This window comes from Zonotrichia leucophrys, chromosome 7 (genome assembly GCF_028769735.1).
Source record: "Zonotrichia leucophrys gambelii isolate GWCS_2022_RI chromosome 7, RI_Zleu_2.0, whole genome shotgun sequence".
NCBI lineage: Eukaryota > Metazoa > Chordata > Aves > Passeriformes > Passerellidae > Zonotrichia > Zonotrichia leucophrys.
In genome coordinates, this window is record NC_088177.1 from 32,312,341 (window position 1) to 32,331,868 (window position 19,528).

Consider the following 19,528-nt stretch of genomic DNA (forward strand, 5'->3'; position numbering starts at 1 on the left):
GGGGATGAGGAGTTAAAAACATGAATGGAACCAATGTCAGCATTATGGGTGTGTTCCAAGAGGATTTGCTTCAAAAGCCTGATGAATGCAAACATTTGACCAGCACCACCTTGAGGGGCAAAAGAGACTATTTCCATATAAGGAGCCAATTCAGAGGAAAACGAAACCACTTGTCTATTCACAACAGCTCTTCAGCACAAGTTACCCCAACTTCAATACCTCCTAAGCACTTTTCCTTATAGACTTTCCAGGACTTGGTAGGGGAAACCACACCAAATCTCACCTGTTTGTGTGCACGCAGAGTGCAAGAACTCCTGCAAATGGAATTTTCTTCTCTGACACTATAAAACCGCAAAGCAGTCTGTCCCACTGCATTCAAGAAGTGCATGAGATTAATCAAGCCATGCCTTCAGGCTCCAGGCAACACTGCAGCCCTTGCTGCTCTATTCCAAGGGGTCCATCTGTGGTAGGAGCAGCCAGCCCTGCTCAGCCCAAAGGGAGCATCTGTGCTGTGTGATGAAGGACTGGGAATCCACTGCATTTCTGGACTGAGCTTTAATGATTTTCTGGCACATTTTCCTAATAACCATGGTAACTCTTGAGCTGCAATATCTCTTGAGCCCACATTCCTGCATCTATTCTCTGAACAGGATGCCAACCACAGCAAACAACCAATTCAGCTTCAGGACTGGAGCTAGTATTTCTAGTCACAAAATCTGGCATTCGAGTCAATTGCTGAATGGGAAATCCCAGAGCTTCTCAACTCTGTGGCCAAATTCTCAGCATCTGCATATTTGTTTTCCTACCCATTTCATTTATTTTTAAATGAGAGGCTGACTGAATTTTCCCCAGGCTATGCCTTCCATTGTTGGCCCACACACAGACAGACCCACACACCCACTATTTGCACTGACACAAAGGAAGAGAAAACACAGTGCAGAACGTACTAGTACTTAGCAAAATGCACATTGAGATTCAAATGTATTTTGAGATTAGCATAGCTATGATGCTATATATTTTGTTTTTGAACAACAGAGGTATAGAGAGCTGCATACAATTAAAACAATGTTTTAGAAACAGTGAGGGACTTGGACTTCCTAGTCCTAAGTTTATCACCTCCCTCCAGACTTGCTTCAGATCAACAGTGCCTCTCCTTCAATTTCCTTACTCTGACAGTGCCACAGCAAAAATGCTGATGAAATAAGTTCAAAAGCATCCCACTGCACCCTTTGCCAGCTTCCAGCCATCTGTGGCTTATAAATTCATGAACGCCTTACTACCTTTTCCCTTTACATTTGACCTCTACAGCATCTAACAACATCCAATTTGATGTTGTGTAAGATTTGAACTTGTGAGAAACTGCACATTCTTGTTTATTATTCACCTCCTTCACGCTGCTCCTCATCACACAATCCTGCCCAGCTCTCTCTTCTCCAGGCTGAAGAGTCCAAGTCTATTTCATCTCTCCTTGCAGAGAAGAGTTTGTAGCACACCAAAGAGCAGAGTGTCAGTTTTAGAAACAGCCATGAGGGCTGAATGACAGACTTACAGACTGTGCAGTCAGAGTTGCACACAGCATCTCCTCTGAGTGGCCCAGAGAGGACACACTTCTGCAAAGGGCTGGTCAGGCCAAGGAGGAGGTCAGTGAATACATCCAACTGGATTTGCATTTCATCTTTTACAAACTAAAACAGAGGGTTCTGAAGGGATCCATACAGAGCTGTTATCTCATTTTACTAGGGGGAAGATGCTTCTGTAGTTCTCCAGTGCCTCAGTCCCTGCCTTCTCTAAACTTCTCACCCTCATTTACACCACATCTGAAAGAGAGACAGGGACCTCCAAGAAGTCAGAGAATCTCAAGAAAACAGAGGGACAAGTTAAAGGGAATCAGGTTACTTTTCATCAAAGAAAAGAATACCACTAACCATAATGGAGTTTAACCACTATTCTAGACATCATGAAATTTGCAAAGAAGATATCCCAGAAAAACCCCAGAGCAATAAATTCTGCAATCACATAGCTTTCTTCTGAGTTGTAAAAATGAATCATGTGTTTTCTAGAAGCAAAAAGAGCAAATCATGATATATGAATAGGATCTGCTGCTCCTTCTCTGCCATTTCATATATATCCATACCTATCTATATATATCAGGTTATTAAAAAAAAAAGCGAACATAACTTTGGGCTACACAGTCCCTACTCACAGCTGCAGTACTGGCTTACATTGTCTAAGAGATACATCTACTAAAATGAGCTTTCTCACAGGTCTGAGACTTCATGAGCTGAATTCCTGAAAGATTTTTGCCATGATTTTGGTGGGATTTTTTTGTGTTTTGTTTTGGTTTTTTTTTTTTTCTTTTCATTTATGTACTGTTATTGTTGACATTTCAGAACCCCCAAAGCAAGAACAAGGCACAGCTGCTCCAGCTGCAGGAAAAGCCTGAGCGAATGCAACAGAGATGGAAGGAACCTGAAGATCACTCAGTCCATGCTCACACCCCAGGGCAGGATCACCCACACCCATGTTCATTATTTCTCACAGACTCATCTATCTTTTCCTAAAGCCTCCCAGTGACAGAGACTTGACAGTCACCTCAGGCAGTCTGTGCCACACAGCTCTCCTATACATCCTGGGCAGAAAGGATGATTGTTCCCTTCAGTGCTGCAGCAGCCTTTGAACACCTAAGACCATTATGCTGCCTCCCCTCAGCAATATCTTCTGGTTCAAGAATTCAGTCAATCTGAGTTCTGTCAGGCTTGGTGCTGTGACCACTTCCCTGGGGAGCCTGTTCCAGGGTCCAAAAACCCTCTGGGTGAAGAATTTATTTCCTAACTTCCAACCTAAACCTCCTCTGATGTAACTGCAGGTCATTCCCTCAGCTCACCACCACAGAGAAGAGATCAGGGTGGCCCCTCCTCTTCCCCTCACTAGGAGTTGTAACTGAGTGAGGTCTCCCCACAGTCCCTGTTTCTGCAGGCTGAACAGGAGTGCCCTCAGCTGCTCTTCACACAGCTTCCCTTCAAGGCCCTTCACCATCTTCATTGCCCCCTATGGATGCTCTCTAACAGTTCAATATCTTTCTCACATTGCGGTGCCCAAGGTGTCCCCAGGACGGCAGGTGAGGGCACCCCTCCCCTTGTTGAACTTCACAGAACTGGTGACTGCCCAGCCCTCTCCATTATCAAGGCTCTCTGCAGGGCCCTCCTGCCTTTGATGGGGTCAACAGCTCCTCCCAGTTTTGTATCATGTGTGAACTTGCTCAGAATCCCTTCCAGCCCTAAGTCCATTGATGAAGATGTTGAAGAGCACAGGGCCAGGATGCCATTGGATTTCCTGGCCACTTGGGCACCCTTTGGGTGGTCCAGCCTCTGTCAGTCAGCACCCTCAGGTCCTTCATTACATCACACAAAACTTTGTCTTGTCTGTGTGATTGATATATTTAACAAGAAAGGTGGCATTATGTAAAACAATCCCACTCTTATTATGTTTGAATCATTGCCCTAAATAATTTTATGATATGATCACAGACAAATGCTTGTCATCCTTGGGACACTAAACATAAGGAAGATATTTTCAGTAGTACCACCGAGTTGCACTTAGCCTAGACTTGGTGACAGTGAAGGCACTGGAGACGTCCCACAGCACCTCTGCATCATACCAGAAGAGTTCTCTTTTGTTTCAACATACAATCACACAAAGTGCTTTTAAATGCTCCACTCGATCTTAAACAATCTGTTTTTCCAAGAAAACAGGAAAAATTTTCTCTCTCAGTTCCTAGGAAAGATGACATTTTGCTTCCTTTTGTAAAATTAGCTGCATTTTTTTCCATTCTATCTTGGAGTGGTAGAATTCCATCTACCATTTCAGGCACATCAAGTATGAAATTCACATTCCCCTGAATTCAGCCATCATTAAATATGGAAAGAGATTTGATCAGCCAAGTCAGTAATTTCTCCATATAAATTAACAAAAATGAACATACAAAGATGAGCACAAAGGTCTTGCATCACAAACATTTTGCCCACTTGTCAAAAGACTGCAGCTCCAGCAGACTGATCCCTCCTACAGGAAGGAATAATGGAAATCAGACATCAACTTCATCTAAGTAACATGTCTGAAAAAAACATTAAATGCTTACAGTCCTAATGCATTTCCAAAATACCCTTATTACTCCCCTAACTATTTGAAGCACATGAAATTACCAGCAGTTTCAATTCTACTTTTCAGAAATTAGGTAGATTGAAAAAACCCAAAAACCACCAAAAATAGAAACAAAAAAAAAAAAATCACAGAACTTCCTATTCCACATACTAACTTCAAAGTACACATTTGCATAAATGATTCAGAAATATTTAGACACTAAAAATCCATAAGAAGCAAAAGAGATTTACAAAATACTTTAGAAAAAATTGGTTTCTTATTTCCTCTCTGTGTTTTATGGGAAAATCTGGGGTTCCTGTCAGGTTTCATTTTAGGAGGGATGTGGATCACTATTTAAACTGAAATGTTTCTCTGGCAGATGCAGACATTCCATCATTATATTGTCCCACTGAATGGGCAGTATTGCCCACGAGATGTACCATATCCTCATCATGAACGTGCTGTAATGGCTAACAAGAAAAATTGCAGATGATTTATTTAAGCAGAACCAGCTTATATATTAAGGGTATGACATGTTCTGATGAATCAACTAATTTTTCCTTCTCTTTCATTTCCTCTAGAACTTCAAAGTAATCAAATGTTGTTTATGCATAAAATTTAATCCTTTCACCAATCTATAGTTTGATTGAATTTGCATACTCTATTTCCTACAAGTCAATGTGAAGAGAGCCTCATGTAATTGAAACCATTTCCCCTCCAGTCCTCCTATCTTTGTTGCAGTATTTTCTATTAGTAGCTCTATTATGCCTAATATCTATAATGTTGGCAGATCAGAATTTTCACTTAATGCAACCTGTATTTATAAACCACTAGGATGAAAAAAGAACAAATACAAGAAAGAGGAAATAATAATTACCTGTCTTTGATGCCACACAGATCAATGTGTAAATCACTGAAATTCCCCAGGGAGCCTTGCTGAACTAAAATGAGGTCCTTGGGCTGGTTATCAATAAAGATGAGCCTCATACAGCCTTGAAAAGCAGTAATGGGATTTAAACACTGGGAATCGGTGAAATTGTCAGGGCACCCTGTGGGAAAAAGAGAAGAGGAAGAGAAGAATATTGGAATGTTCAACTATTTCTGCTGGGATTTCCTGATGCAAGAACTCAGAGGCTTATTATTTCAAATGTTTTTATTCCTTTTGCTATGCAACCTCCTGTGTTATAAATCCTCTAGTTAGGGGAAAAAAGAAAAAAGGAAGAGAGAAGCCAGTCACTGAAAGTATCACAACATGAGGTTTCTACCTTGTGAAACATACTTGCGTTGAGCAAAATCAAAATGTGATTTTTTTTTAATCTCTTTAAACTCCACAGCAACTAAAACATGAGTTGTTAAAAGAGTTGTACAGAATGTAAAATCATTATGGGTTAAATTCTGCTGCTGAAGCAATGTGCAGATGCAATCTTGTGGGCAGCAAGAAAGCCATTTGTATCTGAGCCTCCCCAGCATTCAGACAGCTCTGAGATCCAAACCTCCTGTACACCCTCACCTAGTGCTGTATCCACAGGGTTCATCAAGATCAGAACCATACTACAGTAACCACTACACAGAAGTATATTAGATTAAAAGATAGTTAATGACATCAATGTTTGCACTCTGCTCCAAAAAGCAGAAGACAATATTTTTCAAGACTTTTTTCCATTTTCTAAATTGAGCTAAACCTCTCTTCACTTTCCACAAGAGCTTTGCACATAAATACCTTTGAAGATTTGAGCTGCATGTCACCTAAGCTCCAAAAAGTCACTGAGCCTGATCAGAACAATGGTATCTACAGGAATGCTGATAACATTAATAACTCTAAGGCCTTTTAACCAGGAAAAAAAAAAAAAGAAACAAAACAAAACCAAACCAAAACCACTCATGGTTAATATAGTTTGGAGATTTTGCATATATTGTCAGATAGATGTAGGTACCCACTGACTACCACTACCAGTAGTCCACTTTTACAGCTCTGCTTGCAGTTCTGTTTGCTCTCTCCCTGCCAGGCTTGACCAACACCCCTCAATCTGTCCATGGCGCTGAATGCACTGCAATTGCATCACTCCTTACCTCTGCTCTTAGCTGCCAGCAGTGCACCTAGGGAGAACTTTGTGGTGAGCACCTGAGGCTCTGCATCATGAAAACTTCCCTGCAACAACCCACCTCCAAAATAGTAGCTGTTCCCAGAGTAGATCCTGGACACAGTGGTTGCATGGCTGGCGGTGGCAGCATCGCTGTCCAGCGTCAGGGTAATGCGGTGCCTTCTGGCATTGATGTTAACAGAATGCCAAAGCCCGTCGTGGAGATTAGTGCCTGGCAAAAAACATGGACAAAGTGAAAAAAAGACATGCAGGAGACAACTGTGCTCTTCAAATCTCCTCTTGCTTCCAACTTGCGGCCACAAATATGCAGCTGAGCTATAAAAGGGGAGAACTGTAGCTGAAAAGGACTCATTAGCTCTGGAAACAAGCTGGCATAGGAGAAAGGGCCCAGGAAAAGGGAAGTTTGGAGAGTATTTAAGTAGGTCATCTCACATTTTAATCTAATCTTGTACTACTGCAGGCACTCATCAAGATGGCCCAATCCTTCACCTTTTTGGTAACAAGCTGTTACCTTTTAGGGGGTGTTTATGTCAATCTTCAGTCTGTTGGTAAATGCTTACAAATCCAAAAGTGTGCAGAGATCTCTACTGAGCTTCTGGTACTAAGCACATGTGTGAGGTTGCAGAAGATTAGATTCAGTGAGACATTCATAGTCTGCTCTCAGGCTCTAACCTGAAACCTGACTGACTCCAGTAGGTATCAGTAGGATTTGTGTTTCTCAAAACCCTCCACCACCAATGCAGCACGTGGTACTATTAATGGATGCACAGAAGTTGGATTTCTACATGGATGTTCTGAGAACTGAGATTGTTGCTCTGACCAAGAACCTCTGAAGTCTGAGGGATATACTGGGCAGTCTCCTTCTCTTCCAGACACTCATGTGAACTGCGAAATTACCTGTCTTGTTTCCTTATTCTGAAAATCAGTGCTGCATTGTGTGGCTCTTGAAATATCACCACAGAGCTACAAAGAAACTCCACATCCCCTATTCTGACAGCCATGGGAATCAGTGGGGAAGCTTCTGAACCCACACACAGAGGTGCAGATCAAAAGCAACCTCATTACAGTTCAAAATATGCTATCATCAGGCTGAAGTCACTGAGATCAGCCACAGGCAACTAGTATTTACTCCCCACCCTTACAGAATATTTTTGTTAATGCTGCTTTCATAGAAAACAAACAAGCACTTAGGAACACAAAGATGTGTGAGAACAGTTCAAAACAAAATAAAAAAAAATAGTGGGTGTTAGGTGTGTGTAAAGCCATTTTATCACAAATTTCAAAATGAAATTTACTCAGCAATGGCAGTTAACACATGCACAATTACCATAGAATTAGAGGGTGGTTTTCCAGCAAAAAAAATGGATTTTAAACTAGAAGTGCAGTTTGAAATGAAATATGTTGTTACGGTTTGAAATAATTACAAGAGGAAACAGATCCCATTTGGGGGAAAAACTGGTCCATTCTTGAGCAAGCATGAGTTTATTGTGAGTACCTGACATCTGCAGAACAGGGCACAAGCACCTCCTGCACATTTCCCATATACAAGTAGGCAGTTTAGCATGTTTGGATAGGCTGGACTCAGGTTCATTATTTCAGAACTACATAAAAACAAATGCATCCAACCAAATATTGACATTGTCTCAGCTTTGTCAACAATTTCATTAGGACTGCAATAAAGGCTGGAATCTCAGTTTTCAGTGTTCAATTGCAGCAAGCTATGGCTGTATCAATCTGCATGAGTAAGGATAGATGCAGGGCTGCCTCATTTTCCATCATGAAGGGGAATGACACATGCATACAGAACAGCTCTGCTTTGACAACTCTGTCAGTTTTTTATCTCTGCTTCTTTTAATAGATACATCTGCCCTCTTTTAGTCTGTACAGGGAATATTTTAATATTACATGTTTTTAAACATCTGCTCTTTTAGAAAATATATTACTAATATTGTTATTATTGTTATTATTGTTATTATTCCCTCAAATTTTACATCAGAGAGGCAGTCCTATTTTACCCTCTTGCATCCCACCAGCTTCATTACACAAAGCAACGTAAGAAAGCCTAACAGGGAGTCTAAGGGGAGAAAGCCCATGGTCAGCCACTCTTCTGAATGTAGCATAAAGAAAGAGTCCAAAGCTACATTCAGAGAAAGAAAGAGAAAGTTAGCGCTCAGCCTAACTTCTGCCTTAACTTCTGTTGGGGAAAGATGCCATGGCTGAGCTGGCCCTCAGCTGATTTCAGCACAGTCTGAAGATGGGAACAGGAAGGGCTTCATGCGACCTGACTGAAGAAAATTGAGTGTGACTGCTTAAGAACATAGAGGCTCAGCTAACTGTCAGTGAGATTGAGTCTGGAGATTTCAGGATGCCAATTTTCCAAGCTTAGATCAAGCTGTACAGAGCAGCTTTACCACTGGAAAGCAAGAGAAAATTTAAAAGAGAAAGAAAGATTGTGTGTTTCCTTATTGCTTGATCCTTTCATCCCATGGAGCCGAACCTTTGTGTTTTAGAAGCAGACAAGTGAAAGTAAACAAAAAATAAACACCTTCAGAGATTTCCACTGGGTTCTCAGTCTCCTTTTGAATAAGTAGCATCAATCTCCCACCATGGAGGTAAAGCAAGAGACGTCCTGAGTTTTCAGACAGCTCGGTGAACAGAAGCAAGCCATCTTTATTCCACGTTCGGAACTGGAAGCTGACTGACAAGCCGTCAATTTGAGCAGTGCCTGGCAGCAGCAAGTAGCTTCGACTGGCGCTCACAAAGGTGATGGGAACAATCTGCGGTTCTGAGCAAGAAAAGGTCACATTGCCCTACAAAAAAAAAAAAAATCAAACATAATCAGCATGACTTTTTTTCAGTCATCCCAAAATATCTTCAGTTAAATAAGCTCATTGGATTTCTAATCGCCCTCAAGGGTGAAATAGGTATTATTATTCAGACAAATATCTTTGAAAATCAATAGGAAATGTATCTTTCCATGTTGGGAAAACATACCTAACTTCAAAATTTTACTTTTATCCCAAATGCTGAAGATCAAAAATCAAAACCTTACTTCTTAGAAGAATCTAAATGTAACCAAATGTCCTTATCAATGCCACACCTTAGTTGATTATCTCAATCATACACCCCTTAAATCAATTTGCAATATGCCCAGAAGAGAAGCACATTTACTCAAAGCAGTCCACAGAATCTGCACTAGCTTTTATCACTGGAGCTGATGGAAGAAATTACTCCATCAGTTTGCTCAGCCACTGTAGATTACCCCACCAGGTTAATCAGGCCATGGTATAAAACCTTAACCATATATAAAGCCAGGATGCACTTAAGGAGCCACATCTTTCAAAGCCACTCCAGGGGAAAATTGTTGCAGCCAGCTGCTTTGAACATGGCTGCTTTGTAAAATACCAGCTGTAATCTGATAAAAACATTGGAGTGTAAGGCTTTCTCCATGATAACACTTCTCATCAGAGCTGTACCTCACTCTAACTGGATAATTATAACGAACAGCACTTGATGGATGTGCGGGAAGTTGCACAGTGCTTGGGGAATTCCTGCCTGCAATCTCAGACAGATGATGAAACTGCTCCCTATCACTTTCAAATGTCTTTCCAATCTTTATTTTTTAAACAGGAAATAAGGTGCCAGAAATAGACAAAGTTATCACTGGATGAAACAATCCTTGATAGATACTTATCTGTATGGAGCTATCTGCATAGCACCTTTACATTCAGAATGCTACCAACCAGATTTGGACAAAGGAATCCATGGGTATATATATTATAATGTGTTTTGAGATATAATCCAAAGCTTATCTGAACTCCACTGAACATTAGTCAGGTGGGAAGTAGGATGGAAATTTGGTCTCAGCCTTTAAAAGGTTTCTACTACCAGCTGGGATTTGTTGCATGAAGAGATGGCACAAACTTTTTTTTTTTCCTGCTATTTTTACATTTCTACCTCAGTTTTAATCAAAACTCAGGCCAGAACTCCTGTTCTGAGACAAGATCAGCAAAGAGTTCTGACTGCCATGCCAATGCTGGGACATATGGACAGGAGCTGCACATCTCTTCCCTTGCCTTCCCCTTCAAGCTCTGAAGTCTGACTTCAACTTTAGCCTCTCCATTGTCTAAACTGAAGCAGAGCAGGTGTCGTTCCATACACCATAAGAACAGAGAGCTGGAAATGCACAAAAGTGGTGCTGCAATATTCTGTGTAAATGGGATTAAAGGTGCTTTTGAAAGACAGACAAGAGGTGTGTTTGTCTTTTGGGGGCTTCTTTTCAGGAGGTAATTTTGTTATTCTTATTCAAAAATTGGGACTTCCATGACGTAAGGGGCCATAAGTAATTGCAGTCAGGACTAAAAACCAGCCAGGATTTGTAAAAAATAAAAGGAAAAAAAAAAAGAAAAGTTGAGTAAAACAACTGACACCCCAAGAACTTACATCAATTCAACTGATTAATTTAGGAGGGATAGAAAGCAGCATTCCAGAGCAAAGCCAGATGATGAAGTTAATACACACCAACAATTGTTGACATCCTTACACTGACCAACCTGTCTACCTCCCTAGAGACAGTAACATGAAAACCTGAAAAAAAGACATACACAACTGTTACCTTGAAGTGGATGGGTTCCCTTTAAAAAAATTGTTAAATTTGCTGTGAGTGTTATTTTCAATCAAATTATTCCAGCAGGTCTAAGTCAGAAAAGTAAACAGCTCCCTCTAAACCTTCATCTGATCATGAGCATTTTGCATTAATTGGCAGCAGTTCTGGAACTCTCCAGGGTATATGCCAGATTTCTGGAAGACACTTGATTTTATAATTGAACCCAATTTAACTGAAAAGTAAAAGCTCATTGGCTAGGAAATGGGATAAGAATGGTCTAATCCCTAGAGAAAATAAAGGAGACGCTCAGCTCTACCCAGCTGCTGGAAACTTTAGCTATCATGTGGCATTTGAGAATTCCATTGAGTCCATCTCCAGACTGATTAACGACTCCTCTAACAAGCAGTGAAATCTTAACAAAATAGTTCTTATTGTTCTTACAAGAGAAAACTTCTGAGCCTAAAAATGCAATCAAGATACTTGCAATTTTTTCACTGGCTGCCATGACAGCTGTCTTAAGAAAAGAGTAGAAGCAGCCCAGATTTCTGCAGGCAGGGTACAGCTTTAGAGGTGGTTCTTGTTCAAGTGAGATGTTGAATGAACAAGCAGCAGCATGTTACAGCATTTTAAAGAAGAACCAGAGCCTCTCCTATTAAAAGAGAATGGAAGAACACAGTTGCTAAGTGATGAGGATAAAAGTGGATTACATAGAAGATCCTCTGAGCCATAAGCTTCATCCAAAACTGACTGGAAACTTTCCAGTGACTTCCGTGGGACTTCAATAAAACCTGTATAACTTCAATGAACCATTTCAGTCATTTCTGGCCCTTCTTCATGTAGTATTATGTACTGTTCAATGAAAAGAGAAGACAACACCACAGTCAGGGCAATTGGTAACAATTCCTTATACATCCTCCTTGCTCTCATAGAATACTAATAAAAAATAATATGCACTTGGGAAATTATTCAAACTGACAGCTGCACTGCAATTCTCAGCACTTAGCCTACCAGAGGATCCAGGCCAAGATCACAGCTTGAAAAGAAAGAACAATAAATGAGTATTTCTGAGCTCTCATTCTACCTGCAGGTTAGAGCATCAAATGGGCACTTAAACTTTCCTCATTAATCACTCTGTGGATACTATCCAATAAAAAGGGTATCTTGCTTTCTGCAGAGGATTAGAAAGGATGATTTCATGTGACAGGTAAAGGGACTAAGATCCCAGGCCTGGCTGAGATACAAATGTGGTAACCTGGCAAGAATATCTCCAGCTGGGAAATTGCAGGACTACTTCTAGCTGTAAAGGGACTGAGCTTGCAGATGAATTTACAGGGAGAGCAACAGAAGAAAAAGGTGACCTTTGATGCAGTTTTAAAAGGATAAGATGAAAAATTGGACCTCAATTCTGAGAAACTGGATTTTGAGAATGAGGGAGGTTCCTTCAAGTCCTGTTTTTAAATTAATTCTCTCTAGCAGAACAAATGTCAGGAGATCCACATATTTCATGTACTTCTCAAGACCATGCTGAACACTCCATGAAAAGCAAATCAAAGTGAGATACCAGCTCCAGCCTTCTGAAATACTGCTGCAAACTGTCTTCAAACAGGATATGGGAGCACCAAGGTGCACAGTGTTCCTTCAGTTAGGATGGGTCCACTGAATGAACAACCAGTCCATCCCAAGGGCAGGGGATCTAAAGTTCCTGTACTGAAATGGGTTTCTGTTTCTCTGAAAAACAATTTAATATGGAAATCTGAAAGCTTTCCTGATACAAGTTACATTGAAACTAATATGGACCTGTGATAATCAATCTTGTGATAGAGAACTGCCCTATCTCCACTTACTGCAGGTACCATGAATTCCAATAAAATGTTAATTGTTTATCACATTGATTTAAGTTGTTTACATTAAAATAATATTCCAAATGGAGAGAAAGTAACTTTTAACAAAAAATAGAGAAGGCTTAGAAGAAACTGAAACATTGTGACAACATGAGAGAAAAAGGGATTAGATTCTTGGCTGGACCTTTCTGGATGTTCTTTATCTCAGACTCCTAAACTGAGTGTGTTACTGGCCAGAAGCAGAACAAAGGATTTTAGCATTTTTATGCCCATAGTAACTGTACATAAGTGTTTCATTACATGGTGCAATAGTTAGGAGATGCTGACAAAAGATGAGAGCAAATACAGAAATATTTTGGAAACATTCTACATTGTTTTTCTCAGACAGGAAAAGGGGGAAAAGACCACAGAAGGAAACACACATACACAGAAAATAACGACCACTTAATATTTTCTCTCTATGGTGTATTGACTTTGTCTGGATGCTAGGAAGAAAACCCTCTTGTGTCAAGAGAAAGGCAGTTCAATAAACCAAAGGCTGCACACAGAAGCAAAGGAAAACAAAAGACTTAATTTTTACTTTCCATGAGCAGATGATGCCCAGCTGCTTCCTAGGAAGCAGGGTTTCAGCATGTGTAGAAGTTGCTCTGCAATAATGAATGCCTTCCTTTCTCTCTTGGCTTTTATTGCTGAGCAGACTCACTTAGTGTGGAATATCCCTTTGGTCAGTTTGGATCAGCTGCATCTCCTCCCAAGATCTCACCCACACCCAAACTCCTGGTGAGGGAGAATATTCACTCTAAGCAACAAGTAGGAATGAAGCCAGCCTCTCAAATTCACCTTGCTAGAAGTGAATAAGATAGATGTGTTAGATCAAACTGGCCAATTATTACAGTCCAAGTCCAATTTTTGCTCCACTTCAAGGTAAAGTGATCTACAGCTTATTAGTTTTTATTGCCTAGAACAAAACACAGCAGCAATGAGATTTTTTTCCTTCATTATTACTATGAAAACAGAACCACATCTACCTTAAAATAGAAAAGTGTATGGAAAGCAATTCCTATTAGCATTTTCCTTTTTTTTATGTACTAGTTTCCTTTAATAGATTTTCCTCTTTTAAATCCCAATTATCTGTGTATCATAGCACAACACCAGCTTAAATGGTTGGGGTGAACTGCACACAATCCAGGCTCCTGACTGTGATGGGCTCAGCTTCTGTTATGCCAAGTGCCAAAGAGTTCCTAAGGCCTTACCAATTGGAATAAGACATTAAAATATATACTAAAGCCTTGGCTTTGCAGAAAATTACATTTTCTCCCATTTTCCTTATCCCCTGCTAGCTCCTATGACAATAATTAGCGATCTCTCTTCCTCTCCTACAGGGACTAACAGCCTTATCACCTCCCACCTTGAAACATCCTCCTCTGCTCAGCAGGCACTAACTGCCCTATTCATTCAATTTGACTAGCCAGATAATGTAATAAATGAAACCCTGAACAATTGTTTCTAACCTGTAATTTGCTGAAGTCTGATGACTCTCAAAAAAGCCTTGTTTGCTCAGAAACATGTCATTTTTTTCTGCATGTCATCCAGAATTATTAAAAAATATGGTCTCTCTCCCCCAAATACTTGCTTCATTTGTTGCCATCACAACTATCAAAATCCTAACACAAAGAAACTTTTATATCAAGGAGAGTTTATTAATGCAGCTATGTGCTGGATTATACATTTGCACGCTGAAACTCTTTAGAATTGTGGACAAAGCCAACTGAAATCAATGGGAAAGATGTTATTTAAATAGACTTTATTTCAAGACCTCAATTGAGGTGACACACTTAATTTCTTTCAAAATAATCCTGTTATACCCTTCAGGAACAATAAAATAGGACCTTAGAGTGAATGCTATTTATATAGACTTCCTTGCTATTCCACATTGCAGGTAGAATGCAAAGGAGAGTCCTCTGAAGACCCAGAGACCACAAAGAAAGATAGAAGAAAATATAAAATCCTATTTTTAAAAGAATCATATATTTCTAGAATCTGCCTTATCTAAAAAATAACAAATTCCGTTCTCCCTTTAATTGTGTGACCCAACACTTCCATTAAATAATTAAGTAATTTTTTTTTTTTTTTTTTTTAGGATTGCCCAATTGGCCTATTCTTTGGAGCAACAAAAATAGGAAAAATAATCTAACTTGTGATTCTCCAAACCCTAGGAGGGGCCCTCACAAATCACCAGCCTGATGTTCACTGGTAGATCAGCACTTGCCAGAGCACTTTGGTAGAAGGAGACAAGTAAATTCTTCTCAGGATGAAGGTATCTCAAATCAGCTTAATAAAATAGCATGTTTGGATTCTCTATAAAGAGAATGAATTATTAGTTTACATTCTCCTGTCACTAGGTATCTTTCCTTGCTCTTTGATGCTGGCAATTGGTTATTTCCCCAAGGCACTGCAGTGATACATTTACATGTCACCACATCCCTCGCTGTGCTGAGCTGTCACTCTCACATTCAGCATGGCAGGCCAGCGTAGAAATCCAAGCATATCTGAGAGCTGACAACTTCTGCCTTACAGTACCCTGCACTCTGGTGCCAGCACAGGGTTTGCTCTGCTAAACAAAAATGCAACTCCAATTTCTATTAGCCAGAGGTAATGGAAGAGAAAGGGAGATTGTGTTTTTCTCAATTTCAGTGAGTAAGTAGGGTGGAACACTGAGAAGACCAAACACAGCATCTTTTCATGATCTCCAAATTTCTTTTCATGAGCCAGACAACTTCCTATTTTGGCACCACAAATCAGTGAAGCACAAAAACAACTTAAGACACTGGCCACAGGTCACATTTGAACAGTTTCTAAAGGTGCAACCAGAATCTAGCATTAATGGTGCTAGATTCCACCCATCCATGGTGGAATGGATCCTGTATTTTCAGGAGGCTGTAGCTATTGTTTTCTCTTATGTTCTCCCTCAACCAGATGCATTTAGCAATTCTCAATGGATTTGTCTTCCTAAATCTTCCCCCATCTCTTCCTGCACTTACGTATACTCTTAGCATGCACAAAATCCCTCAATGAAGACTTCTCCATCACAGATATCAAGAGACAAAATTTCCTTCTGTGAAGAAAACTTTCCCTCCTGCTTCTTGTAAATGTGGCTCTTACTTGCGTATTTTCTTGCCCCTACTTAATTGCCCAAGAAGTGGAACTGCTGTGTGATTTCTCATAATGAGCAGTCTGCACTTCTCTTGTGCTGAGAAGACATTTCGTAAATAGGGCAAACCTTTAGATTACTATTTTAAAGCATTTTATGAGGTTTCCCAAGGGTCCACCCTAGGACCATGACAGTGGTTAATTACAGAAATTTGACTTCTTATAACCTTTTGCAGTAATCACTTGGAAAGCACATAAAAGATTCTATATCACTGCTCCACATTCAATGATCAAGGGAAGGGAAAGCAAAATGAACAAAAAACCCCAAACAAAAAAACAACAAACCTTCCCCCACCCCCCAAAAAAAAACCCAATCCAACAAAAAAGCTCAAAAGAAACCCAACAAAAAATCAAACCAACCAAACAAAAAACACCAAGCCAAAAAAAAAAAACCAAAAAAACAAAAAAAAAAATCTAAAACCAAAAAGCCACAAAGGCTACAACATGCCATCAGGGACAGGAGAAACCCCAGAGAGAAGAAAGATCGCCTGTCCAAATAGACAGTGCTATGTAGGGAGGTTAAGTATCAGGCAATACAAAAATGGAATTATGAAGGCAGTTCCAGTTCAAAGAGACAGGCTGCCTCGTTATCTTGAGATGCCTTCTCAAGGGGATTCATTGCAAGCCTGAAAACTGCAAATGAGTTACAGAAAAGAACAGGCAGAATGATAATCACAGCCACCACCCAAGAGTACAACACAAACTACAGCACTCTGCTATTGACAACCTGTAGTTTCTTCCTCTGACTTTAAATGCAGCTGATTTGGGACCATTATTTACACGGGTGAGGAACTACATCACAAGAGGAAATCTATACCTCCAAAGCTGGGGTATCATTCTCCTGCTTGTGTGAAAGATGTCAAAAGCAAAAAAAAAAACCCAAAGCTGATAGGTACGAAAACCCCCAAGTTTGGCTCACTGACTGTGGCAACATTCACAAAGGCACAGAGAGTGAGTGTTGAAGTCTTTCTGCCTTTGGAGACAAAAATTGATGTCTGTAAGCATTAATGGCTGTCTAATCCCAAACCAACCAGTTTGTCATCAAATATCTTTTGCTAGAAGACAAAGGTATTTTGAGGATTAACAAGGCAGAACCATCTCAGGTGATCTCCAACTTGTGGACAAAGAATGTAAAGATGCAACATATTTTTGGAAGGAGTAGTTTCAAGTCCCTGTTAGATCTAATCATTCTTCTCTGCTGATTCTTTCATTGCATTTCCACTTCAGACAACTTTAGTGACTACAAAGACATGAAGCAGAGAAGCTTGCAGCTCCCTGTGGATAGACCTTGTTGCTTGAAAACCTCAATGCACTTTGAGTAAAAGCATTTAGTGCAGAGTAACTCTGGCAGGCAAAACACTGGATTTAACAAGAACAAGTTATTTTAATTTGAGGAAGTTAATTGCTAATGAGTGAGGAAGAGTAGAAAAGGGAAACAGGATCAGCCTGAATAACCTAGAAGTACCTGAGAGCTGCCAGAAACAGCTGGAATGCAAAGAATGTTGGAAAAGAGATGTACAGGGCCCATTTCCAATAGAAGGGTGTTCATCTAAGATTATGACACACTCTGAGCATGGCAACCTTTCCACTTTGCATACCCAAGCGTCACAGACCCAGCACAGAGCGGCTCATAAACCTTGAAAAATGCAGTAAGCAGCCTGCCTCTGGAAACCATGGTGTTTAAATCATCACTTATGTGAAAGAGATGAAGGGTGGAGGCACATCCCCACTACCTGAACCTGAGAGAAGGAGCTGGATTCCCAGACCTTTCATCTAGCATTGTCTGAACCAAGGGTAGTGATAACAGAGTTTCACTGCTTGGAGCCACTTACACCCAGACAATGCCTTTCTGAGAAAAAGTGCATTGCAAAATTTTGTTCTTCCTCTTTAGTAAGGCCTCCCCATTACCCAGCCAGCAAAACAACCAGCTGTTTAATGACCTAAGAAGCAGACAAGGGCTCTTTGCTCCCCCATTAGAAAGTAAGCTGAGGGGAAGAGCAATTTAACACAGCTCATAGGATTTCTGCCTTTGAGTCCTCAGTCAGAACAATCAAACTCAAGATTATTAAAGCACGGTATCTCGCTCCCAGGGGAGTATCCTGGAGGCAGTCTTGACTGCCAACAACACAGTGAGGAACTTCTCACCCATCACCTTTCCATTTTCCATAGCTCCCTGCCTATTCAGCCTTGCCCTAGGCAGGGAAAGCACAGAAAGAACTTCCTTGGTCTTCTGGCTTGCTTTGTTTTAGGTTCTGTGTTTTTATACACACTGCTACAAACTAGAAGATGCCATGGGAGCCAGAAGCAGTTTCATCTCCATGTTCTCCAAAGACACAGTGTTAGCCAAAAGGCATTTATCAAAGCACAGTGTAGGAGTGAGACAAAAGCTGAACAGAGTTGAATTAAATATAGTTTGTCAAGGCTGTGGGAGTGTAGTTCACTCTTCTTACAAAATAAAATGTTTTTTATTTTCATGATATATTTAAATGTATCTGTAATTTTGGACCTTACTATGTGTTAAGTTATATTTGTGGTTTATGCTATCAAGCTGGATAAAACTGTAGTTCCTCTTGCTTTACCCCTACCATTCCACATTTAGAGACAGTAGTACAATGGTTCTCAGAACTGCCAGTACATTGAATATAAGGAGTAGCACAAAGAAAACTATTTCCAGTGATAACAAGAGTATTTTTTCTCCTCTAAAATATGAACTGAAGCATCAAAGTAGAATTCTGCTAGCGCCGTACTTCCCAACAGTGACAGAGAATAGTACAGAAAGTAAGATTTTATCTGAGTTAACCAGGAAAAAAAAATCTCTATGACTTCTATCATGCCTTTAAATATACACATTTTTATCTTGAAGAAAAAAATTAAAATGTTTCCCCAAGCAAATTCTAATAGACCAGGAAAATCAGAGAAATGCATTGGTTTCCACATGTCTCTCAATAACTCTCTCCACAGGAGCCAGTGCTGGCTGGTGTTAACCTCAGCAATATCATTTTAACAAGCTAATTATGCCCACAGCTATCCAAATCTGAACTCTGCTCATTCAATGCAGCCAGCAGCACCATGAGAGCACAAAAAGCATGGAAGCAAAGAAGGAAAGCACATGGCACTGCCTCTTACCACAGTATAGATCTGAGGTTTGCGTCTTTTGGCCAGGTCAATTATATTGACTCCGTTGTAATAGAGGTTCTCAATGCACCCATGGAAGTTTTTCCTCTGAAAGGTTCCTGGCTTCCCTGGGACAGGAATCCCTCCAAAGCTGAGCTTTTGGAAAGAATAAGAACAGCATTATTTAGATTATATATATGTATGTGTATGTATATATCATACTACATTGTGTTATCACCCCAAAAGCAGGAGAGCAGAGCCCCACTCCATACATCCACTTGGGGTATTATTTAAGAAACAATTCCCACCAACATCATCACTGGGAGCATGAGGCAGGCCCTGGCCATCTCTCAGGGGAAATCACAGCTCCCATTGCAATCCTGCTGCTGGAGAAACACTTCCGGCACAGAGAGCTCACTGCTTTGGGAGCAGCTCTGAAGTGCCTTGGCACACCAGCCTAGTGCCACCAGCTCCCAGCCCTGGAACTCCCACACACAAGGAAAACTTCCCACAGT

General features: G+C 40.4%; 1 protein-coding gene across 2 annotated transcripts in view; it reads right to left on the reverse strand.

Annotated features, from left to right (window-relative positions):
- The window catches only part of CNTNAP5 (contactin associated protein family member 5), a 267,969-nt gene that overhangs the window by 114,401 nt on the left and 134,040 nt on the right, over window positions 1–19,528 (reverse strand). For both annotated transcript variants that reach the window (XM_064718412.1, XM_064718411.1), the window contains exons 8-11: window positions 19,026–19,169; window positions 8,788–9,052; window positions 6,304–6,453; window positions 5,018–5,189 (exon numbers count right to left, since the gene is read on the reverse strand). In XM_064718412.1, the coding sequence (XP_064574482.1) occupies window positions 5,018–5,189; window positions 6,304–6,453; window positions 8,788–9,052; window positions 19,026–19,169 (731 nt within the window). The remainder of the gene's footprint in view (window positions 1–5,017; window positions 5,190–6,303; window positions 6,454–8,787; window positions 9,053–19,025; window positions 19,170–19,528) is intronic.